Below are 26448 nucleotides of genomic sequence, written 5' to 3' on the forward strand. Positions count from 1 at the left end.
TCTGGTTGATATTGGAATTAAATATAATTTAATTGTATATGATAGACGTTTTATTTTTGGTGGAGCAGATTTAAAATTATAAACTTCAACCGATTTTTGTTGTTATTTGTGCGAATGACGTTATCATAAATATATATTACGTATTTTTAATATCAACGACACACTAGGAAACAAGAAATAAATAAATCAATAAGTAAATCATTATGGATATAACATTTTCAATAGTAAACAGGGTGTTTCGAAAAACATGTGGCATTTCTCGTGGGGAGGTTCCTCACGTAAAAATAAGGTTTATTTTTCATATCACCATACGTCCGATTCTGCTCTGTTTCGTTGCTACAGAGTGATAAAGTCTTAATAATCTTTCAATTTATTATAATTTTTTTCCAAATACTTTTAGTGATTCGAATGAAATTTTGAGGGTAAAAGTTACTATAAGTCCGATAAATTCATGGGACGTGCATATATAGGTTATCAATGGAATATTTTTCAAAAAAAAACATGTGCGCTACTGACTTTTTTTTTTATATCAAAATTGTGTAGGCCGTTTAATGCCAATTAAAAGTTATCTCTTGATATTTTGTCGAATTCGGCCTCCTTGATGAGATAAATGCAATTTTATTGATCACAATTAATAAAATTAAAATAAAAATAAAATTAATAAATTACCTATATATTTTACCTAATTTATTATTAAATATTATTACTATTAGCTATTATTACTATTAGTCCAACCTACAGCAATTTGAAATAAAAAAAATATTATATTTAAGAATATTACAAAAAAAAATATTTTAAAAAGATTTTTTTTAACTTATTTTGAACTATGCTATTTCATTCATACCCACGATTATAGGAACTTTTTTCATATTTTTTGACGACGAATCAACGAGTACTTATTTAAAACTTTCGCAAGTTAATGACATTATTTTTTTTTTAAGATTGCTGTTAGACTTGGATCAAGGCAAATTAATAAAATTGCGTTTATTTCTTCAAGGAGGCCGAAATCGACAAAATATCAAGAGACAATTTTTAATCGGCATTAAACAGCCTACGAAATTTTGATATCAAAAGAAAAAAAGTCAGTGGCGCACATGTTTTTTTTTAAATCTTAGAGTTATAATTAAAGTAATAATAGGTGAAAGTGATACGTAGCACTTATAGTAACTTTTACCCTCAAAATTTCATTCAAATCACTATTTGGAAGAAAATTATAATAAATCGAAAGATTATTAATACTTCAACACCCTGTAGCAACGAAACAGATGTTTTGTGCATATTACTTTTGATGGAATAATGACAGGTGACAACTACATAATTTGATTAAAACCAGAAGTTATCTCTGATTAAAACCGTCATTATAAAATGTCAATATTAAAAACCAGAATGGGGAAGTAATTGTACTGGAATTATATTTTGGTAAGATATCTAATTTCTAGAATTTTATTTATTTGTTACTATTTTAAAAACTAATAGTACTTAAAAATAGAAAAAAAACAATTAGTTTTTCTAATTTTTGATTACATGTTTTAGTAGGTAGGTAAATTATTGTATTAGATAAATATGTTTAATTAATGTTAACAATACACCCTGTATTGTGGAGGAAGTTGATAACAGAACATGGCGTATATGCTTTGAAGATAAATAAGGGACATTAGCATTGATTCGAAAACAGTTCGAAGCCAGTCGAACTGGGACAATGCTAATAAATGGCAGTAACAACGGTAATGTGCGGGTGTTTATGTCTGCTATAATAAAATACGCACGTGTGTTTGGACATAATATTATACAACGGGTTTTATGTGTTTTTAAGTGTTTGATACGAGATAATGGAAAACCATATTATTTATTTTGAAAATTATTGCTGACAGTAAGTTAAAATAAGAACTATACACAGTATGTGCCTAGATCATCTTTACAAGAGAAATAACTTTTATTATTATTTATTTATTTTGTCTCAATTGGGTTATTACAATTCTGTTTATACATACATTTTCAATTTTTTTTACCGTTTGAGAAAAAACAAATCATTAACTTCTTCATTCAGTAACCGGAATATAAATATTACATATCTTAATACTTTACAGGGTGGTCCGAACTGTATTTCGGAAACTTCGGCAGCATATTGTGCAGATAAAAATAAGTAAAAAGTTCGTATAAATGTATGTCCTAAAATGCTTAGTTTCGGAGATACAGGGTGTAGAAGTTTCATTTTTATTTCGATTTTTAAATACCTGTCGTCATTTCTAAAGCTTCATTCAGATCGTCAAAATTAGTGGAATAAATTAGTGGTTTCAGTTAGCGGAGAAGTTTTTTATTCTAATTTCAATGTAAGCATTCAGAATGTTAAAATTAGTGGTAGTAATTTTCAGTTAGTAGAAAAAGTTAATAAGCTTTTAAGTTTTTTTACTAATTATAGTTCAAAACTTGCGACTAATGTCATTTTGTATTTTGAGTATCCTCCGTCAAGAGAAATTGTGGTTAGAAAGAAAAAAGTGTATTGTTTTATAAGCTAATTATTAGGTTTTCTTTGTGGATACAACTGACTACCGCAATTTTTTTCAAAATGTTAATAATAAAAAAGTTTTTTCTTTTATAAAGACAATCCGGGGACATCCTGTACAGATATGAACCATTTTTAATTCTACGTCAAATGAGCTTTTCAATCTGACAAGTCTATTACAAGTAGAGTATTTTGTCGAGACATCACTATATACAGAGTGACCCACCTCATTCGCCTCGGTTGACTATACGAAAACGGAAAGATGTAGAAATAAAATATTTTATGAGTATGTGTGGGGAGACAATGTGCAAAATTTAAAATTATTTTGAAATATACAGGGTGTTTCAGAACTAAGATCCATACCAAAGTTATATTTTTTCTTATGGAACACCCCGTATTTTATTTCATTTTTGGATTCTTGGGCCCAAAAAAGACATTTATTATAAGGATTAAATATGTTCAAAAATTGCTGCTCTATTTTAAAAATATAAATTACATAAAAACCTTGTTATTTCAAATACAATACCCTGTATTTTTTAAATAAATCGCAGCAGATTCAAATGCTCCTTCAAACTATATTAGGGTTTCCTATACCGATCTAGCTCAGATTTTGAATAAAGAGCAATTTTTCAGTAAAATGGAAACAAAGAGGGCTAGTGTCGTCATGGCAAGTTTCTAATGACAGTAGCTATTTTAAAAATCGAATTTAGTTTATGGACTTATTTAAATTTATACCAGTTTACTTTTATTTAATTTACCTACAACAGTTTAATAAATAATATTTATTAAATATGTATTTATTATTCTATCAAGAAAGACGAAGAAATAGTTCTTTGATTTATTTTACGATGACTTGTAGAGATATGGATTTTCTTCGAAAAGAGCTAATTACGGCAAATTCATTTTCTTCACTACTAACGACAGGTTTCTGCCTAATAAGTTTTCTATAAACCACACTACAAGCTCTGCGAATCCAAAAATAAAATAAAATACCGGGTGTTTCATAAGAAAAAAATATAACTTTGGTATGGATCTTACTTCTGAAACACCCTGTATATTTCAAAATAATTTTAAATTGTGTACATTGTCTCCCTACATATACCCATAAAATATTTTGTTTCTACATCTTTCCGTTTTCGTATAATCAACCGAGGCGAATGAGATGCGCCACCCTGTATAAACATGAAGTAAAACTGTAAAATACGATGAGATACCACCATATTTATTTAGGAAATCCTTAATAGTAAATGAACATAAAAGCGCTATTAAGCTACCTTAACGTTATTATAATCCATAATGACCCTTTTTACTATAATCCATAAAAACTTGGAAAAGCTTGGTATTTTTTAGTACATGTAATTTAGTACAAGTATCATTTAGTACATGCAATTTTCATTTCATATTATCGCTATATTTTTACTATATTTTCTCATTATGTTTTTAAAATTGTTTTATAGAGAGTTTTTCACATAACTGGATTAGATATACAATCCTTATTGTCAAATAATTTTTTTGTGAGCATGTTGTGTTTTAAAAAAGTGCTATATTTCATTTAATATTTTGCCGATTTTGATATATTGTATATTGAGTATTGATGATATTATTACTATAGAAGAAGTTTTCATAAAAACGCTTTTCTTTACAAGCTGAACTTTATTCAAGGGTTTCACATATTTTTCGTAATTTCATCATAATAAAAAAAGGTTATTTCGAAAGTTGTCGATACTAAAGCGAGATAAAAAGAGCTATTTTGGGAAACCGGAACCTTATAGAGATCTGCGTGTATCCATTAAGCTGGCGATCTCGTTCAATAACAAAATTGAAAATAAACGCTTAGAGCTTTTATAACGCTTTATACATTCTGCTTTGCGGTTATCGTTGGGTTTCGTTAAACATGTTTTTATACCATTAGCGAAGTCTAAAATCTATTTTTCAATTAAAATTAGGACTAAAATCCATATTACATATAAGTTCCTTTAAGCATACTAAAATTAGAGCTCAATAGCTAAAATTAGAGCTCAATAAGCCTCAATATCTCTAAACTCCACTTACTATACACTAACAGATTTGCAAGTGAATACGAGATATTCTTTGATTTTTTTACATACATTTTAAATTCAATACTTCATCACATGTTTGATACTCTACTATTAGATATCTGGAAGGTACCGTATGATCAAATAAAAACGGCGTCAGCGATGGCTATGAAATGAAAATCGCTGTCATTTTATATGTAAAATTATATGGGAAATGTCATCGATCGTCATTTCCAAGCCAACTGGACGCCGTTTTTTTTCGATCATACGGTATTTTGAAGTGTATTCTGTTAATATAATTAACAACTAATATCTAATCATCGCTTATATGATAATATGATGTAGATGTTATCTATAAAACTTCTTTTTCAAACGTCACAAAAGTATTAATTTTTGCGACGTGATTCACAATATGAAAGAGTCATTTTAATGCCTAGGTATAAAAGTAAAGCACTAAGCATAAAAGTACGAAAATACATTATTAAACTGACATAAAGCCTCAAATTCAACGATCGTAACCATAGTTTCTCGATAGATAATTACTTGCAAGTTATTACCATTGCCTGGAAACTTATATGGTGAAATTTTGATAAAATAATTTAGTACGCACTAAAAACACGGTATGTCGCTAGAGGTTACTAGTTTATTTGGTTGCCTGTGATATGCATATACAGGGTGTTTCCTAATTAATCTAAAAAATAAAAAATCGTTAGAAAACGAATTAAGGCGGGCTCTTAATAAGTATATTTATTTTTTTCTCGACAACCGTTTGATGAACAAGAAAAACTCAAAAGATAAATTTTGTTGAAAAAGGTTGGCCAGTCAAAAAAAAAAATATATATTTTCTTTAAAAAAGCAGTGGTGTACCATTTATGTTAAGCAAAAAAATCGATTTTTTTTAATTTTTAACACCCTGTAGATCAGAAAGGAAGTACTTTAGACCCAATGGTTATATAAAAATTGTTTTAAGAACACATGAGGAATCACCCCATAATTTTTTTGGACTAATTCGAAAACACCCTGTATATTGTCAACTTGACAATGACTACTGATAAATAAAAAAATACCTTTTCAGAGAAAAAAGCCCGATTTTCGCAGGAAAAATTTTGTTTTTATTGAATTTGGGACTGCGTTTGCAAATACTCGTTTGTTTTTTAATTTTCTATCTATCTAAATTTTAAATATCATAGTCAGAAATAGTTTTATTATTTATTAACTCTAAAAATGGTGTTTTCTTGTTATGTTGCATCTTGCAAAGAAACTAACAAAACTGCAAAAATGTACGTGTTTCCAAAAGACGATAAGGTATGTATCTTAGATAAAAGAAAAATATATGGTATGTATTCGTTGTCTGATATTTTTTCGTTCGCTTTAAAATCTATAAATCTCGGTCTATTCATTAGACAGCCAGTCGACTTATTACGATCATTTACATGAAACTCTGTAAAATAAATAAAAAATAAATTGTAAAATATATATATATTCTTATGTTTTATTAAAGTTACTGTGATATACTAATATATCAGTGTAACTTTAAAAATAAATCCTTTGAATTTAAATATAAACATAAAAAACATTTACAGCAGAAAAGGCGAAGGCGCTGGGTTAAACGTAGTCTCCACTAAAAACACGGAGGGGCGCTTTGACCCAAAATTTTACTATTAAGTTTCATATCTATCTTAATAGTAGATTATTTTCTTTTATCTATGGTTATTACTTTTAAATCTTTTTTTCCATAGCAACTGTTAAAATTGCCCTATATCTATCAAAAATAGTAGATAAAATAATACTTTATCCACGACTCGTCTATAATTTGATTATTATAGATGAGTTTATGAAATAATAATAATATTCATTATTCACTAGTGAATAATGGTTTCATTATTCACCGCTTCCACGGATATCTCGATCCAAACTCCAAACAAGAGCTATTTGAAGTTTTAAATGTCTCTTTTTTCATTCTAAAATATTATCTAAATTTTTTTGATAGTCCTGGATAAAGTATAGTATTCTACTCGCATATAATGGCTGTTATTCACTTGGATGATTTATGGCACTCGCCTGCAGCTCGTGTTATAAACTTCATCCGCGTGAATAACAGCCACCATTATATGCACGTTGAATAATATACTATTTGCGGTTAATAGTATATTATTCAACGAGGGTTGATTAAATGATACTTTGACAGCGAGGATAGGTTAAAAACTTAATTTCTTCTCGCACGTTTTTTAATTGCTTCCATTTTTGAAAATTTTTGTATTCATTTTCATAAGTTATTCGGGATTTAAATGGAAGTAGTTTGGATATGACGTTTGTCGCCTCAGCCTGAATATCTGTTGGTAATTTACTTATTTCGTTTTGAGCCATTTCTGGCTCCAATTCAATCAGCAATCGACATGAAAGAGAATTAAAAAATATTCACTCAAAACTGACAACTAAGAGACAGTTATATTTATTTGTCAAATTACATAGACCTAATAATTTCTGAATATTTTTTAAAACGTAACTCGCAATGGAAAAAACTATTGTTTTATACACGACGATAAAATACCATTTTATCGTCTTGTATAAAAAATAACTATTTATATTCTCTGGAACGCTTAAAAAATTATTTTTGACGTTTGAAAAAAAATAGCATGTTCTATTCGGAGTAAAAATGACTCTTTGTGACTCATCCGTAATGTCAAACGTACAGCCTCGCCGAGAAAAGTATCATTTTTACTCCTAATAAAACAACATACTATTTTTAGTGCTTTGATATTTCTAGTCTATAAAACTGAAATAAAAAAAAAACACAAATCAAATCAGCTAATGCCAATATGAAATATAAGCCAGCATTCTCAAGAGCTTTCAAATAGATTAAATGTCATATTTAGAGACATGGTCGAAGTTTGATCAAATATACCTCCCTCCGTAGGGATGATATAAGTATGTACCCTTAGAATTTCTTCAGAAATACAGGGTGGCGCACTTTATTCGCCTCGGTTGATTATACGAAAACGGAAAAATGTAGAAACAAAATTTATATGTAGGGAGTCAATGTGCATAATTTAAAATTATTTTGAAATGTACAAGGTTTGTCAGAACTAAGAGATCCATTCCAAACTTATATTATTTCTTATGAAACACCCGGTATTTTATTTCATTTTTGTATTCTTGGGAAATAAGGTATTTATTGTAAGGGTTTAATATGTTTAAACGGTTTGGTTTTTAAGATATTGTTACGGTCAAGGTGTATTACTGGTCGCATAACTGCATTACTGCTACAAATGCTGCTACATAACCGCAACGTGCATTGAGGAACCTGGCGAATTTGCATGAAAGTAAAAGAAAATTACAGAATTCTTTAGAAAATTCCAGAAACCATCGCCAGGAGGTATATAAGGCCCGCGCTTTGACAGTTGGACCAGTCTGAAGATAGTCTGAAGTCTGAAGTTTGATAATACCGCGAAATACCGTTAGAGTAATAGTAGTTGCATAAATTGTGTTTAAGTTGTGTGTACAGAGTGAGACAAATAAATTCGTTAAGTATTTTATCGTGAGTTTAAATAGTGGACCCACGGAATCCGTAACAATATTTAAAATGCATGCTATAATAAAAAAGTTTGTCAACACCCTGTACATTACTTGTGCTGACTTTGAAGCCAGAGAAACAAACTTTGCTAAAAAATTGTATTGCTTCCTTAAATTTATACAGGGGTATCAAAAATTGCTGGTCTATTTTAAATATTTATTTTGCATAAAAACTTCATTATTTCAAATACAACATATGTATTTATTTTAAATTAGCCGAAGCAGATTTAAATGGCCTTTCAAACTATATTAGGATTTCTTATACCTACCTGGCTCAGATTTTGAATAAAAAGCGATTTTTTTTTTAGTGATAGTTAGGAGCTATTTTCAAAATCACCATTAATTTTTGGACTTTATTTAAATTTATAACTTTATTTAATTTTATTTAATTTACCTGCAATAGTTTAATAAGTAATAAGTATTTATTATTTTATCAAGAAATATAAAGAAGTAGTTCTTTGATTTATATTACGATGACTTGTAGATATATTTAGTTTTCTATAAAATAACCAATTAAGGCAAACTCATTTTCTTCACTTCCAACGACAGGTTTCTGCCTAATAGGTTTTTCATATACCACACTGTCAGCTCTGAGAAATAGGAAAAGAATTTTTTCAAAGGAACGCTTGTCAAAAAAAAATCCTATTTGGATATCTTTGAGCATAAACCCTTCAGGCCAACAAGCAATAATTATCCTCACAAAATAAAATCACCAAGTACTAAATCACTATCTACCCAGAAACTTAAATGACTTGAAATTTTCCAAAACGGTTTTACTACATTCTTCAGCTCTTCTAGCTGACCTAAATATTATATAATAATTAATCACTTACGCGATAGGAACATAAATAACTCCACGGCTTCCTTAAAACCACTTGTTATGGAATCTGCGTTATTTAGGCCTTGTATAAAAGATTTCAGCGTTTGCAAACACCGAAATCAATAATTAAGGCAAGCAAGATGCTATGTGTGGGATGCAAAATATTTCATGTCTCTATATATAGCTTATTATATGACAATAGCTAGACAATGGGAACATTAAAGTTTAAATTAGGAGTTAAAATAGCTATTTTGGTGTTTTAGTTTTAGTTTAATAGCTAGCAACGTTTTCGAGAAAGTATTTTAAGACGTCTGGCTCTTTGATATACATATGTTTTGCTCTCTGGAACAGCATGCGGCCCCGTCTGGCTGCCGATACCCGTTGTGTTCACTACTGCGCATCGAAAGAAGATCCTCTATTTGTTTATTAATTTAATCCTATAAATTCTAGTATTGAATATAAATCGAACATGTCTCCATAGCGCAATGCGTAGAATGTCTGACCACGAACCGATGATTCAGAGTTCGAATCCGGATCAGGGCAAAGACTTTTTTATTTTATTTTCGTTTATATTCTGATAGTAAAGTATTAAATAATTCTGGCGATTAAAAAAACAAATATTTAATACTTTACTATCAGAATATAAACGAAAATAAAATAAAAAAGTCTTTGCCCTGACCCGGATTCAAACTCTGAATCATCGGTTCGTGGTCGGAAACTCTACGCACTGCGTTATGGAGACATGTTCGATTTATATTCAATACTAGAATTTAAAGGACTAATAAAAATATCGGATCTTCTTTCAATGCGCAGTAGGGAACGCAACGTTTACTGGTAGCCAGACGGGCCGCATGCTGTTCTAGAGAGCATAGTAAATGATATATCAAAGAGCCAGACGTCTTAAAATACTTGTTTTTCCGACGTTGCCGTTTTTCCGAAATTCCAGTTAGTTAGCCCGGCGCCGAATATGTCCATAATTGGCAACATCAAATTTAAAAATCGCGCCATCAATTACGTAAGAAAAAGTTTAATTGGTATCGCTTATAGAACAAAATTGAAAATAATTAGCAATTATTTTATGATCTTCTTCATTATAATGTTATAATGTATGTATCATATCGCTTTAAATTGTGTAAATGTGATATTATATTTGATGCTAGAATATCAACGGCTACAATGTGAAGCTGAATAACTTTAAATTAGTTAAAATTTAAGTTTCTTATTAGCATGGTAATATACCTAAGTCGTTTGATAAAACTCAAGCTAGTTACATAAATTTCGGTATTCAAATTTAATACTCCGCCATAAATATTCCCAAGTGCCAACAAGAAGTTCTTAATATAAGCAGAATATAAATGTGGTAATATTTTACGATGAGAGCAACGTTTCGTAGCAAGTATAGTTCGAAACAAGTTTAATTAATTTAAAATATTTGAAAATTAGTTCAATTAACAGTACAAATTTTACTTGATACATAAATTATAATTTCTGATTATTTTTAATTTTCTTTTATTTAAGTTGATTATCGGTTACAAAATTCTTATTTAGAATGGCAATTGTAGTCCAGTCATCTTAGTCGAAATAGGGTAGGAATCTCGGAATTCAAAATAACCGGCTGTAAACTCGTATAAACCTTTATTTTAACATCCTAAAACATGTCTGAAAACCTACAAATGATAGCGTGTGCGCGACTTGTAGATAACTTAGGTCAAAGGTGAAAAAATCGATTTTTGCGCATTTTTTGCAAATATCTCGTTCCCTTTCACATTTACGCTATTTGTATTTATTATAAATATTGTAGAGGATAAAATTCTCTACAACTTTTGTTTCAAAAATTTTTTTGTACCTCAAACCGTTTTTGAGATAGAGGGCCGTGAGCGCGCAGTCTTTCATTATGTTCATTCAAGTTCAACCTGTAGTCTCGGTCAAAAACACGCCGTATAAAGTCCGTTAATTATTGAAAAATATATAACTATAAATAATTTACATTTCTTCATAAAAGACCATATTAAGTATAATATTTTTTTTTTCATAAATTAAGTATATCTTCATTTAATAACACTTACATCTTCGTACAATTAGAAAATTATTAACAGAAATAATTTAATTACATTTTAATTATAGTTAGATTTACACTAATTACATTTTAAGTAAAGAAAAAGACAAGAAATACATTTTTAATTTATATGTCTATTAAAAAATACGATTTGAATATACTATAAAAAATTAAATAATTAATAAAAATTATATAAATAATAAAAATAATAATAAAAATAGAATATTAATTTAATATATAAAAATTAATAATAATTAAATAAAAATAAAAAGACATAAAATTGAATAAAAACGAAAAGAACTCGCCATGTTCTTATTTTTAGTTTTCTTCTTCTTCTTCATCATCGTCGTCTGGTCGTTGTAGAATTTCAAATTCTTCTTCATTTTCATCTTCAACGACATTATTTGTCTCCAAGTCTTCTAAGATTTCGGGGTTAAATGTACCATCTTCATTGACATCGCTCTGATAGGGTGAAGCATTGAGACAAGCTTGCCCATTACACTGGCCACAAGCTAAAGAGCACGGCAACCCTGATTTCCTGCATCCACATCGCGAACCACAACCATTCTTGCAGTTGCAGAATATTGTGTTCAGCAAATTTTCTGGAGCTGGAGGTAATTAGTAGAAATCTGACTATAATTAAAATGTAACTAAAGTATTTCTGTTAATAATTTTCTAATTATTGTACAAAGAGGTAAGTGTTATAAAGTCGCGCATACGCTATCATATGTAGGTTTTGAGACAGGTTTTAGGATGTTAAAATAAAGATTTATACGAGTTTACAGCCGGTTATCTCGAATTCCGAGGTGAAACCCCTAAGATGACTGGACTATTGATCATGATACATTTGTTCTTGTAAAATATTATGTATTTGATATTAAAAGGTATGTTAAAAATTGAGAAAATTCTGAATTGTTTTATATCACAAAAAGGGGAAATTATCTATTGCTTTTCGAGTACTGGATATTATAGTAGATATACAGGGTGTCCCAGGCTGGGCGTGCATTAGAAGTTTCTAGAGAACCACAATATCTAGATCGGAGATTTTTTGCACATTATTGTTTTACAACAAGATCTATCGATTAAAAATATTTTCAATATGGCGGCACTTCCGGAAATACAGGAAGTTGACAGAAACTTTCTTATTTTAAATAGATGCCCCTATTTTTTATTACATACCGTAAAACGGGGCTACTTTATGACTAGTAGTGTTACTTTATGACGGTAGCTCTCTAACTGCATTTTTTAAATTTACCAAAGTTCTCTGTAATACAAACAAAAAATCTAATATTTTGTTTTACAACTAGATCATATGACTCCATCTAGGAATCATTTTTAGAACTATAAGTTGAAGGTGGGGATTAGTTTGACAATTATTCTCAAACCATTAAAATCAGCTGTTTTCTTAAAACCTTCCAACTTTGTCTTTTGTCCTATTATTGAGTGCATTTATTGCAAAAAAGGTAGGTATATATTATAATACATATATTTACGATTACCTAGCTTAATGCGCCATTTTTTGTGATTTTTTGTAATATTTTATTTTCAATTTTATATAAAATTAGAGAGAAGCCAGGGGTGACTTTGTGACATAAAAATGCTGTCACAAAGTAACCCCCGGATTATTTCTCATTTTTATTTATATATATAATTACTTTCTTTTCTAGGTTTCTGTGTTATGCCACGTGTGTATAAGCGAAAAATTGGCTCCCGCGCCTACAAAAATTATACAGATGAGAAATTGAAACAGGCCCTTGAAGAAATTAGGAGCAAGAACACATCTTTACGCCTTGCTGCCGAAAAATATGGCATTCATCGAAACACTCTATGGTTAAAGATAAAAGGAAAACATCAAAATAAACATGGTCAACAAAAAGTCTTCTCCGATGAAGAAGAAAATATATTTGCTGTACACATTATTACAATGTCGACATTTGGGTTTCCAATAACTACCTTTGACCTTCGCTGTATTGTAAAATCCTACTTGGATCGCCAGGGAAAAAATGTTAAATGTTTTAAAAAGAACTTTCCGGGACCCGATTGGGTGAAAATGTTTTTGAAACGTCACCCACAACTAACCCAGAGAATTGCTCAGAATATATCGCATACTAGAGCTGCTACTGATGAAGACATTATAAACAAGTTCTTTGATCATTTAGAGGTTGAACTTCGTGGTATTCCCCCTTCTAATATGTGGAATTATGATGAGACAAATTTGGTGGATGATCCGGGAATGTCGAAAATCATAACTAAAAGAGGTACAAAGTACCCTGAAAGGATAAGAAACTCGTCCAAGGCCTGTACCTCTTTAATGGTGTGCGGAAACGCTGAGGGTAAATTAGCTCCACTATATATCAATTATAAAGCTAAAAAAATGTGGGATACGTGGACTGAAAATGGCCCTCTTAATGCTCGATACAATCAGACAAGCTCAGGGTGGTTCGACTATAAACTTTTTGAAGATTGGTTTTTGAGATTGTTACTGCCAATTCTTAAAGAGCAAGAAGGACCCAAAGTCATCATAGGCGACAATTTAAGTTCACACTTAAATTTACAGGTTATTCAAGAATGTGAAGCCAATAACGTCCGTTTTATTGCGTTGTCGCCTAACACCACCCATCTTCTCCAGCCATTGGATGTGGCATTTTTCCGTCCCAAGAAAGAAAAATGGCGAAGAATTCTAAACGAGTGGAAGGAAGGTGCCCACGGTAGTAGGTTTTCTTCGGTGTAAAAGGATGAATTCCCAAGGCTTTTAAAAGAGTTGATGAACAAGCTAGAAGAGCGCGGAACACAAAATTTGCAATCCGGTTTTAGGAAAACGGGAATTCATCCCTTAAATCGCCAGGAAGTATTAAACCGCATATGCAGCCGTTTGTCACTGCTGATAATGAAATAGCGCAAGCTGTGAGTGAAACCTTCATTGAACATCTAAGTAAAACACGAGCGGATGCAACAAAAACAAGACAAACAAAAAGAAAAAAACGATTGAACGTACCACCTGGAAAGAGCATCAGCAGTTCTGACTTTAACAGCGATAATGCTGTAGAATCAGTGAACTGTGACTCTCAGCCTTCTTGCTCAGGTACAGCAATTCAACGGAAAATCAGAGTCAATAGTTCATCGTCTGATAGCAGTAATGATGAAAGTGAAGTTCAGTACCAAGAGAGTGACGACAGCCCGTGGGATGAAGATTTCCATACCGACGATGAAAATTTCACCAAAATAATATCAAAAGAATCCGCAGATGTGGACAAACAAATTGGAAAATATGTTGTTGTAGAATTCGAAGGCAAGTATTTTCCGGGAAAAATAACAGAAATCTCTCCGTCGGGAGCAATGGTTAATGTGATGGATGCCGCGGGAAAACAGTGGAAGTGGCCCCTAAAAAAGGACGAAATATTCTACTCCAACAGTGAAATTGTTATGAGCATTAATCCACCGGTACAGCGAGGAAAACGCGCGTTATTTGACGTCAAGAACTAAGCAGTTTACTCGAATAATGTTTATATGTCATCATAAGCAGCTAGGGCATAACAGGTTACCTAAAAATGTTTAGTTTTATTTTTCTCTTGTGTTTTGAAGTTATACACCATGGTTGGTATAATAAATGTTCTTTTTGCATTCAACTGGTGAAATTTTCCTGGCCCTATTATCCTACATAGATTTTTTTTCACTTCTAACGTCATACACGACTTAAATAATGTATAGCACAGGTGTTACTTTGTGCCAGAGTTGAAATATCATTTAGTAAACGGACGAAATCTTGCTGTTACAAAGTAACCCCGACCATAGGGGTTAGATTGTGACACTTATTTTTCAAAATATCTGGTTTTCTATTAAATCGTTTGCAAAGAAAAAAATAGAGGTTAGTTAGGAATAGTTTGGAAGTTCATTCATACAACTAAAGTTGCGATTACATTAAAAACCTCCGATTAATTTTGAAAAACCCTTTAAAATTGTCACAAAGTAGCCCCACTTTACGGTACTTAAATTCTCTGTGAAATTATATGAATATTGATGTCAAATACTCTATATCTAACATCAACCATTTTTGAGAAAAAAAATATTTTATATTTTTGGACCAAAAAACCCTAAAAAAATGTATAGCCTAAAAGTCAAATTTAATGATTACCACAGTCATTGCGTTGTAAAGCTAAGACAAATCTTTATCTATTTCAAAAATTAAATTGTTCAATGTCATATAATCTTGGCGGTAGCTATCATATAATTGAGCGATTTAAAAAGTATCATAAATCATTTTTTTCAAATGGAAATCCACTTTTTTATTTTATTAGTGAAAAGGTTTTTGAATTCGTTACTTTTAATTATACATGTTGCTATACCTAAAATAAAATCGTTTTTTAGTTATTTAAGATTTAGTTTGAAAACGTACATTTTTCTTGATTTTATCTATCTTCCTTTCACATTAAGTGTCAAACAGTCAGACAATTTATTTCTATCTGTCAGAAAAAGAATTATTAAAATTTCCTATAATATAAATACTGCCTGCTTAGGAGTTTAAAAAGTGTATTTATCAAAATATATCTGGTATTTTCGCACTTTAGTGATATGTAATATAATAGTTGATATTATTATTAATATACTGTATGAATGAAAAACAGCCAAAGTCGGTTTGGAAATGATGATCGATAACATACTGCTTTTTGAACAAATACATATGACATGTCCCAGTGGCGGCCCGTCAGGTGAGTCAACTGAGGCGCCGCCTCACCTCGAAATTCTAGCCTTTAGTAGTACACAAATTTATTTCCAGCTAATCGTATATTTATATTATAGCAATATTAATATTGAATAATTTTATTAAAATATATCAAGCTTTTCGACCGGTCTAAACCAACCGATCGCGCCATATCGTTTCTGTTTTAACTGGACTACAATGCATCTTTTCGTTCTGCGTTCCTGAGGCGTAATTTTTACCGCCTCTGCCTACCTTTTTTTATCAATGAACTAAAACGTCACACATTGAAATCAGTGGGTCGGGGAAGCGGAGGGAAAGCGTGAAATTAGCTGCTGCAGAGGCGACAGCCAAATCGCTTAAGTGCAACGCTGTTGCCAGATTCATGAAAAAAATCCATTCTTTACAAACTTGATTGTTAAGTTCAAAAATAGTTCGTGCTTGATATGGCTGGATAATGCGATATTATAATACTCTTTGTAATTAAAATAAATCTATTAATTGATCTTCACGAAATACCCCATCAATAATTATGGAAATAATATCGTATATCGAAGAGAGTATAGAATAAATTTGAATAATATGAACTCTTGGCATCCACGCAATACTGGTCAAAATAACTTTAGATATTTCGGGGAATTACTAAACGTCACGTCTGTTCGGTAGGTTTGTTTTATGTTTTTGTGAGTAGCAAGTAGTGTGACCTAGCCGTAATTCAGAGTTTAGTGATTTATTTTGTAATAATCAGACTTTAAAATGAATCATGTACATTGTGATGTCCCTTTTAGAAACCCCGTTTCCCAGAAGACAGGAGGATGAAAAGCGAGAGGTCTTACAGGGAAACAGACCTACTCACCAGATAAGTGTTATAACAAATGATAAAAAGACAAATTAACAATCCGGATTACAAGTGTTCAAGCCGAGCGGGATTTTTTTTTATCTAAAACGGATAAAATCTACTTAAGAAATACAATGTTACAAGATAGAATTTCTGCTTTGTCTTTATTTTCAATTGAAAAGGAGCTGTTGATTACCCTTATATACTCTGAAGAAAAAAAAAATAAAGAAACAGTTCCGATGATGACTTTTTTAATAAGTTATGCTTACAAACTTATTATATCTGAGGAGCAAAAAAATCTCTAGCTTATTGTTGCTTAGCTGCTTAAAAAACAAAAAGAAAATAAACACATAAAAACAAAAAAAAGTTCTTATGACATTTTTAGTAGGTTAAACCTTCAAACATATTATATCTGAGGAGCAAAAAAAATTAAACTTGTTGCAGCTTAGACCCCTCTCCCCGTCTTTTTGTTTTCGTCCGCGTTTGCGTCGCCTCATCAGTTCTAATGGTCACGAGCCGCTACTGACATGTCCAGATCTATTGTTTTACTTCACTTGACGTTTAAAGTCATAGACTGCTGGTTAAAATCAAGAAAAATATACGCTTTAAAACTAAATCTTAAATAACCTAAAAACGATTTAGTTTAGGTATAGGAACATGTATAGTCAAAGAGTAACGAATTGAAAAGCCTTTTCAATCGTGAGGTAAAAAAAGTGGGTTTTCATTCGAAAAAAATGATTTATAATCATTTTTTAATCGCTCAATTCCATGACAGCTGTGGCAATTATTATATGGCATTCGAACAATTTAATTCTTGAAATAGATAGCCACAAGTCTTTTCTTTGTAGCATAGGGGCTGTGGTAATCACTAAATTTGACATTTAGGCTACACACATATTTTTGACAGGCAGTTTTTACCAGATTTGATTTTTTTTCTCAAAAACTGTTAATGTGAGTGTTTAATATCAAAAATAATAAAATTGTACAGAGAATTTAAATATGTAGAAAAAAATGGGGGTATCCATTTAAAATAAGAAAGCCGCTGCCAACTTCCAGTATGTCGGAAAGTGCCGCCATATTGAAAATATTTTTAATCGATAGATCTCGTTGTGATACAATGATCTGCAAAAAATCTCCGATCTAGATATTATAGTTCTTTAGAAACTTCTAATGCACGCTCAGCTCGGGACACTCTGTATATCTTCGAATAAAAGGATTAAGGGAGAGTTATACTACCGTACAAGCTATACAATGTTTCGGGAGAGTTGAATATCCGGGAAAGTTGAATTATTGAATGCTATTGCATCCAACAACCACGTAATTATACCCTCCTTTACGCGCTTTAACATTTTTTCGACATTTTTATTGAACATCTTAAGAACGGCACTGGTAAACCGGAATTTATGTCAGCCATATTAATCCCCCTTATTTTATTCATATACCCTTTCCTTAATCTGTTTATTCAAAATTGGTAATACTAGGTTTAAATGTAATATAGACCTAGGACATAAAAAATCATTGTATTATTTTCAGTATTGACTACTATTAACTCACTGTATATTCATTTTGGTTGCAGGCCATGCCGTGGCCCGGGCCACAGTTGCGATTGATTTTGCTGCTTCTTATTCTGGCTATTCTTGGACCACCCGGTATCATTGCAGAAGGAAACGTCGGTAAGTAACTTATTTTCCCTTTTACATATATTATTTTTAAAAAACGGTCAAAGGTCAAAGTAGTTAACTTTTGAATACTTTAGAACATGCATTTCAATGTTTTTTATTTTTAGAAGCTTATAGAAAAAAGAGAGTATACAGGGTGTCCCAATAATACTTGGATATAAAACCCCTGCGTTTTTTGAAATTGAAATAATTTAATTGTCAAACATCTGTCTTAAAAGTATTTTAGCATCAGGATTATATATTCTGAATTAATATTATACTTATTTTAAAATAAATTCTGATTACCTACCTGTTATATCGTTTAAGTATTATTACATTTAAAATTATTTATATTTAATATTCTTTCGCTGAAAAATTATTGTAATCTTATCCTATTATTAGCTTTAATTCTATTTAACTGAGGGTTATATGCAATATTGGGAAATATCGTGTAATCTTACCCCATGTGCCGACAACACGGCCTCAAGATTAAGTGCAAAAACGTGTGAGAAATTTGAGGTACAGAACGTACGAAATCCGAGGAAAAAGTTTAGATGAAATTTTCCAAGAATTGAGGACATTTCTTCCGTCCTTTATTTCTTTGCCCGCAGTTGCTTTTATGTTTGGAAATATTTCGAGAAAAACGAATATATATTTGAAAAGTTTTAAGAGTTAGTGGAATTTATCAGTTTCTTGTAGGAGACTGGTGATTTGAGTTTATAAACAACAGCATGATGTTATTAAAAGTGTCCTAAATTTGTTTTATTATCCGTTAATAAAAAAAATGTTGTAACTGTTGTTCTTAAAAGTTAGCTTTTGGTGTGTATAATATTTTTAAAACTACGTCTAATGGTATTTTTGTTATTTGAAGTTCATTTACATCTATAAATATATTAAAGTACTGAGAAACTATACAGGGTGAGTCTTAAATAAGTGCAAATATTTTCAGGGCTGGTAGATCTCGATAAAATAAAAAAATTTTTTACCGTTTTTTAAATAAGTCCAAAATAACCGAGTTATTCAAGTTTGAAAAGTTAAAAAAATCCTTTATTTTTTAGAAATTTTGAGAGCCTCTACCTTTTAGTGCCGTAGCCATGGTAACGTCATCAGAGATTAAGAAATTATACCGTGGGAAAATTTGCGGTGAACAGGCAGTTTTCTAAATATCACAAATTACCTATAACAGATAAAGAAAGCGACTGCATCGGAAACCGCTCGGGAAAACCCGACACGCCTATTGAGTGGTGTAAATACACCAGTCGTTTAGTCCGGAAACCTATGCTGTGTCGTATTCGGTTGCTGGAATGACATAGTGCGTGGTTATATGTTTCTTTTTAAAAACGCGTCTAGGATTTTTGTTGAACTTTTGAACCGTTATTTCTAAGTTTTGGTAATTTGTATATCTTATTTAAAATGGGATGCAAATGTGTTTATTTATAAGGAAAAAAAAGATATTTATAGTATAAAAAATTAATTTATTTAACAAAATTTAATTAAAAATGTGACAAAATAGTTACCTGTCTATTGGTTCTATCAGGTTTTTTCGACTATATAAATCTTTATTTGTAAACTTTAATACATCAAATATTTTCAATCTAATAAATCATTTAATGATGTAAATAAGAGGAAATTTTTCACATGGGTGGTCAAATTTTATAGTTTTCATTATATCAAACAGCCTCTGAGAAATGTTTTCAACTCAAAATGCCTTTAATTATGTTTGACTACATCATTAAAAAGGGTCTTCAGATACATCAATGTGATATTTGTCTAAAATTTGCAAAAGAATCCGAATCTCTGGATAACTCGAAATTATTTACCCATTTAAAAGCCTTTGATCATGAAAGTGGAAAAATTTGTTCATTTTATTTACAGGCTGGAAAAATTATTTATATTAAATTTTGATGAGTTTTGCACTGAATTCAGAGGCTGTTTGATATAATGAAAACTATAGAATTTGACCACCCATGTGAGAAATTTCCTCTTATTTACATCAGTAAATTATTTATTAGATTGAAAATATTTTATGCATTAAAGTTTACAAAAAATAAAGATTTATATAGTCGAAAAAAGTCCGATAGAACCAATAGAAATGTAACTATTTTGTCACATCTTTAATTAAATTTTGTTCAATAAATTAATTTTTTATACTATAAATATTTTTTTTTTCCTAATCTCCTACGAGCTGATATAATATGAGGAGCAATCTATTAAATTACTGTGAGATTATACAGAAAAGTCCACAGACTTCGAGACATAGGAAAATCAAGTCGATTTAGCGTGTGTCCAAATTTTGACAACTTTTCAAAAATGACAGTTTTGTTTAGACTGACGTTTAATTTCACCTGACTTCTCGGTGAATGAATTTCTTTTTATGGGGGTACATAAAATCTAAAATTTACGGCCATGAAGAAATTCAAAACTTGGAGCAGTTAAGGCAGAAAATATTTAATGCCTTTGACACTGTCACCCCTGATATATGTTATCCAATGTGAGGAGGGGATTTTATGATCGTTTGGGTTATTGTTTAATGGGAGAGGGAGGCACTTTTGAACAATTTTTGTAATTTTTTAAATTTCATTATCCTGTTTTTTTACCGTTTACCCATTACCTACCTTGACGAACATGGGAAAACGAAGGTCCTTTTCAGGACCACAGATATTTTGATTGAGAAAATTGGTAACTTTTATTTGGATTAAAAAACAAAAGTGGTTAATATAATACCAATTTAAAAGTGTTTTAGTAGTTTTAATACACACTATGATATAAAATTTATTATTATTATAATGTACATTATTAATACTATTGTTCATTCGAAATGGCATTAAGGCCCAATTGCAACAATGATTTAAATTTTTCTTAAAGATAAGTAGAGCTTAGAATTAGCTGTACTTATATTTACTTTAATATTCACCTTAAATGAGGGAATTTGACTGATACAATTTTTGAATTTGAATTGTTTTTAATGATACTAACAATTTTAGTTTAATTTTTAATAAAATTTATTTAATATTAATAGAAATCCAAGAGATTTGAAACCTCTTTTAGCGATTTATAACATTCTCAAATGATTACAGGTGCCCTTATTTTCTATGAAAATCACACAGCTTTTTTCATAGTCGCTGCAGTTGCTATAGCTATAAAAAACTAATTTTTTAAGGTGTGAAAATTGCGACACACGCTAAATGAACTTGATTTTTCGTATGTCTCGAAGTCTGTGGACCTTTTTGTATGCCTCGATAACATATTGGTGCAGATTATTTTCACCCAAACAAATAATAACCCAAACTATACATTGATGCGGATTGTCTATGAACTCTTTCTGAAGGTCACAGAAACCTGAACGCGTAATTCGGTGTTCTTTCGCATCTGTTATAGTTAATTTGTGTAAATATATAGAGGAAAATTTAGAAGAAAATGCGCGATTTTCAACATCTTTTTTTGCGAAAAAAAACCCTCATAGACGTGTTCCTGTGGTTGAAATATACCACCCCTAAAAATATTTGAACTTATTTATGATAATATACAGGGTGGTCCGAACTGTATTCCGGAAACTTCGGCAGCATATTCTACAGATAAAAATACGTAAAAAAGTTCGTATAAATGTATGTCTTAAAATGTTTAGTTTCGGAGATACAGGGTGTAGAAGTTTCATTTTTATTTGGATTTTTTCCAAATAATTTCGGAAGTAACGTCAATATTTGGATAAATATTGGTGTCTTTGAGTTTTGTGACACGAGCAATTTGATTTTGATGTCAAAATGACTCCTATTTGTAGGGGGCGCCATCTACATGTGTTTTAACTGTTTTGAAGAATAATAACTTTTCGTCCGTACCTGTATAAAACTACTGACTGAAAAAATATACATTTCCATGACTTTTTACGTAAAAAATATCTCTTGTTAAAAATCGCTACGAGCAACCATTCTCAAGATATTTAGAATGGAAATAGTCAATAAATGTCATTATTGACAAAAAATAAGCACACGTTGAGTATAGTAATTGGTATGTTTAGTAATTGAATTTTAATAACTACCAACATTTATTCACAACGTAAAATAAAAAAAAATATTGAGTCTACCCCACGTCTACCCTACATCATAGTTTTACATTTTTTAAATAAAATTAGAACGGCACTGATAAACTGGAATTTAAGTCGGCCATATTTGAGTACCATCGCGGTGGACCTAAGATTTTTGATATGCTCCTTCCTTAGTCTTCTTATTCAAAGCTTCAAACCAGTTAAAAAAAATGTAGGTGGCGCCCTCTATAAGTAGGAGTGATACTGACATGAAAATCAAATTTGTCATGTCAAAAAACTGCCAGACACCAATTTTCATCCAAATATTGACGTTACTTCATAAATTATTTGGAAAAAATCGAAATAAAAATGAAACTTCTACATCCTGTATCTCCGAAACTAAGCATTTTAGGACATATATTTATACGAACTTTTTTTATTTATTTTAATCTGCAGAATATGCTGCCGAAGTTTCCGGAATACAGTTCGGACCACCCTGTATATAAATTTCACTAACCAACAAAGAATACCTGACGTTTCGGTGTTAAATCTTTCTCTGGCGTCAGTAGCTTCTCTTGTGCCTTAAATTATTCTTGGTTATATACATTTTTCTTTATATTTCTAGGCTGCCTCTTTAGCGAACGCATTTGTCTTGAAGAGGAATGGTGTTATAATGGTAAGTAAGATTTATATACAACAGTACTTTGTCATATTAAGCCATTCTGCCAAGAGTGTCAAGTAATCAAGAATAATTAGAGTTCCATAGAAAATCCTATTCTCGAGAAAAAGCGAGATTTTCAAGAGACTTTGAAAATATTTTCATAAAAAAATATTACAAATACTTATTACAGAATCATTTTTTAAGAATCGATAAATCTTTTATTTTTAGGAATATTATATTTCCTTTTAATTCAATTCGTTGAACTTTATGATTAGATTTTTTATTTCTATCTAAAATAGAGTTATTTCTTACTTTGATGAGTATATACGAGGAAAATACTTTTTTGGTTTATTTTTGGCCTTGTATCAATCGATGTGAAAAATAAATCTCCTTAATAATCTTATTTTTTTCCATTATAAAAACATTATAAATATACCGTCGAGTATAAATTGCTTCACAACTTTGTTAAAGCAAATATTTAAGGTTGTTCTTAGGTTGTATAGGAAGACCTGTATAAACACTGAGTTATTTTTATTTTAGATTTAGCTTTTGGGCGTTGTCTACCCACCGCTGGTGATCTGGACGAAGATGACCTTTTCAGGTAATAAACTGAAGTTTTAGACCAAATTTAAAATAATGGCTAAGTTTATTTGTGCCGATATACAGGGGATATACAAATTCAAGTTTCGAACATTGGTGTCTTGATAACCGTAATAGATACGAATATGGTTAAATTGGGGCAAAGTTGCCGCTTTGGGATGTTCACCAAAATGCAATCAAAAAAGTTTTAAAAATTTCAAGGATTGCTGATTTTTTTGGAAAAAATGGATTTTTTTGAAAATCAATTCTATTTTTTTCTGTCGTTACTTTAAGAAAATCAAAAAACTAATTACACATTCTCATAGCCACTTTATTAGGGCTATCTGATAGTTATTCTTAGATTTTCAAATTAGCTGATAATTTGTGAGATACAGAGGCCAACTTAATTTTTTTAAATACGGACCTGCATTTTTTATTTCTGTTTTAAAAGAACTCGGTCTCCTGAGTAAAATGATATGTCACACTTTATACTTTTTTTTGTTTTGGGTACCTTAACAGCAACAAAACTATTTAATTATTATTTAAAATAATTTCAAGTCCGACTCCTCTGGGTTTTTAAATTATTTAATCTGATTATATTTATTGCAACAATATTGATGAGCGCTAATTAACATTGTATAAGAAAAATCGAGCCAATTGAAAGATTCAAATAAATAATATACAGCTCAGCAATTTAAAGATATTATTTCTAACTTTTAACATTGAAAATGTTTCTGTTATCCTATATAAGGGAGCCCAAATCGAATTAAAATGCTACATTTGCCACACCATTACGTCATATATACAAGGGATAGGAAATCTCGGGGTATACAAGGGTATAGGAAATCTCGGCGCAGCGGCGGCAGTCGGCCAGCGCGCGCAAAAACCATTACATCGCTAATTGTTTATTGATATATCTTTATTAGTTTAAAAGCAAAAAATATGGGGTTTGCTTTGATACCTTGTCAAGACATAAGCGAAACTTTTAAATTGTTTATTTTTTTCATTTAGGCCTTCATTTTTCGTTAAATGAAAGTTATATTAAAAAAAATCTATTTTTAAACCAAATTTTCGCATAATTGAAATGATTATTCATGTTTAAAGTTTTTTTTGGTCATAAGCGTTAATGGAAATGTTTTTTTGTAAATAATTATAAAAAATTACTCCCTACGAAGACTTTATTGTGTACTGGATCAAAAAATAAGTATTTGTTTTCTCTGTACGGTGGTTGTGACGGTGGTATTAATATATCGATTTTTGATGATAGTGCCCGGTCTAATTTTGTACTACTTTCGGAATAAGGTCCCCATATCATGTACTGTACTTCCATCCCTGAAAAATTCAGCTTGTGACACCGAAGTGAGAGGTAAAGTCAAAATAAGCTTTAATCTACCTACATCATAGGTAGGTGTAGGTACTCTAGGTATATTCTACCTAGACAGTAGCTGAACTAGCTGACAGTAGTAATTAATTTGTTATCCATGAAAGGTATATATGTCTAGATTTGTTATGAAGTATATTATATCGTCTAATCGGTATTTCTTTATGTAAAACGAATAAATATTAAAACATACCAAACCTACTCAAAATACCTCCAGAAGTCAATTATTTGTCATTGTCAGTGGTGTGTCAGTTAGATTATAGAGATTATATATCAAGTTTTTAGATATTTTAGGGGTCAGTTCATACCACCAGCTTTAGATACATCAATATTAGCACAAAGGTTCGTTTAAAGAACATTAGTGATTAGTGAATTAGTTATGCAAAGCGATTTTACAAAATTCATCCTCTTAGAGTGTAAAATTATGTCGAACGATTTGTTGTATGAAAATGATTTACTATCTGGTCTAGAAGAATGAAATTCTACAGAAAGAATAAGAAGAGATTTTTGAAATTCTTCAACCAAAAGGGTAAAGTTAGTAAAAAATTATATAAATCTTCGTGACCTCTGGATTATACACATAAAAATTTGCACAAAGGATCATTTAAAAGACATGAGTTAATTATTTGGACATAGGAATTTATGAAATTCATACCCTTAGGGAGTAGAATAGGGAATGACAGTTTTTGAAATTTGAATATACCGCGTGGAAATTGAAAATCGGACAATTTGGTGAAGGAATCTTAGTTTGTTGTGTGTTATAAGTTAGTAATTGTGTATAAAGTGAGAAAATAAATTCGTTAAGTATTTTATCGTGAGTTTAAATTAGTGGACCCACGGAATCCGTAACAATATAAAGGGAGTATTAGTGCTCTGGAAAAATAAAATAAAATCAGGGCAGTATATCAAGAAAAGCGACAATTAAAAACTTTATATGTCAAAGCTATTTATTTTAGTAATACAGTTTATATGGGACCATAGGTAGGGTTCTATCCATAGAGGGTAAATGTCATTTCACTATTAATTATTTTCGAGAGATATTGTTTGAAATTTTGTAAAATCTCGACTTTGGTTAGGTTACGTCGAGTTCTAAACTACTTTTCTTTACTCCTTTTTCAGTGAATGTTTAAATCTGTTGTTTTTTGTTAAGTTCGTTATTTAAACATATGTATGTAATACACTCATATTAACACTAATCATATTTTTACGTTTTTATTCATCGGTTGCATCTTTGTAAAGGACTGTGAATTTTTTATTACGAATTTGAAATCTCAATGTACGATTTAATAATATGCATAATATTACCCGTAATTTATAAATAAATCAACTTCTACAAACTAGTTTCTAATATTTTACATGTTCGAAAGGATTTTTCCACCCTCCCTATTGCACAAACTTATATTTCGTTCAATTTTATTTATAGCTCTTTGAACTTTCTTCTTATACTTCCGAATGCATTTGGTACTCTTTATTGTAAATGTTGAGATCTATTGATTTCATTTACACAAATGACGTCAAGTATTGTCCTCTCGCCCCTTAGCAACACGTCCAGAAACCTCGCCTGGCCATTATACTGCTCTACCATTTCCAATCCATCTTCGGGGGAAATGATTTGATTGTTTAGGT

The 26448-nt window shown here is 30.5% G+C and overlaps 2 protein-coding genes across 4 annotated transcripts in view; both read left to right on the forward strand.

Annotated features, from left to right (window-relative positions):
• LOC115878781 (receptor-type tyrosine-protein phosphatase N2) overlaps nucleotides 1-26448 on the forward strand; it is a 45771-nt gene that overhangs the window by 892 nt on the left and 18431 nt on the right. Inside the window, exons 1-4 of one of the 3 annotated variants that reach the window (XM_030895382.1) lie at nucleotides 1326-1419; nucleotides 18099-18195; nucleotides 22827-22877; nucleotides 23403-23463. In XM_030895382.1, the coding sequence (XP_030751242.1) occupies nucleotides 18102-18195; nucleotides 22827-22877; nucleotides 23403-23463 (206 nt within the window). In that variant the 5' untranslated portion in view covers nucleotides 1326-1419; nucleotides 18099-18101. Of the gene's footprint in view, nucleotides 1-1325; nucleotides 1420-1849; nucleotides 1871-18098; nucleotides 18196-22826; nucleotides 22878-23402; nucleotides 23464-26448 lie in introns of those variants that run through there. The other 2 variants (XM_030895383.1, XM_030895384.1) reach the window with 2 other exon arrangements.
• On the forward strand, nucleotides 12184-13719 carry LOC115878783. The gene is made up of 2 exons (XM_030895386.1): nucleotides 12184-12451; nucleotides 12656-13719. Exon 2 carries the CDS (start codon nucleotides 12667-12669, stop codon nucleotides 13717-13719), a length of 1053 nt encoding a protein of 350 aa, XP_030751246.1. The 5' UTR covers nucleotides 12184-12451; nucleotides 12656-12666.

This window comes from Sitophilus oryzae, unplaced genomic scaffold (assembly GCF_002938485.1).
Source record: "Sitophilus oryzae breed Bouriz unplaced genomic scaffold, Soryzae_2.0 scaffold_1525_pilon_pilon, whole genome shotgun sequence".
Lineage (NCBI taxonomy): Eukaryota > Metazoa > Arthropoda > Insecta > Coleoptera > Curculionidae > Sitophilus > Sitophilus oryzae.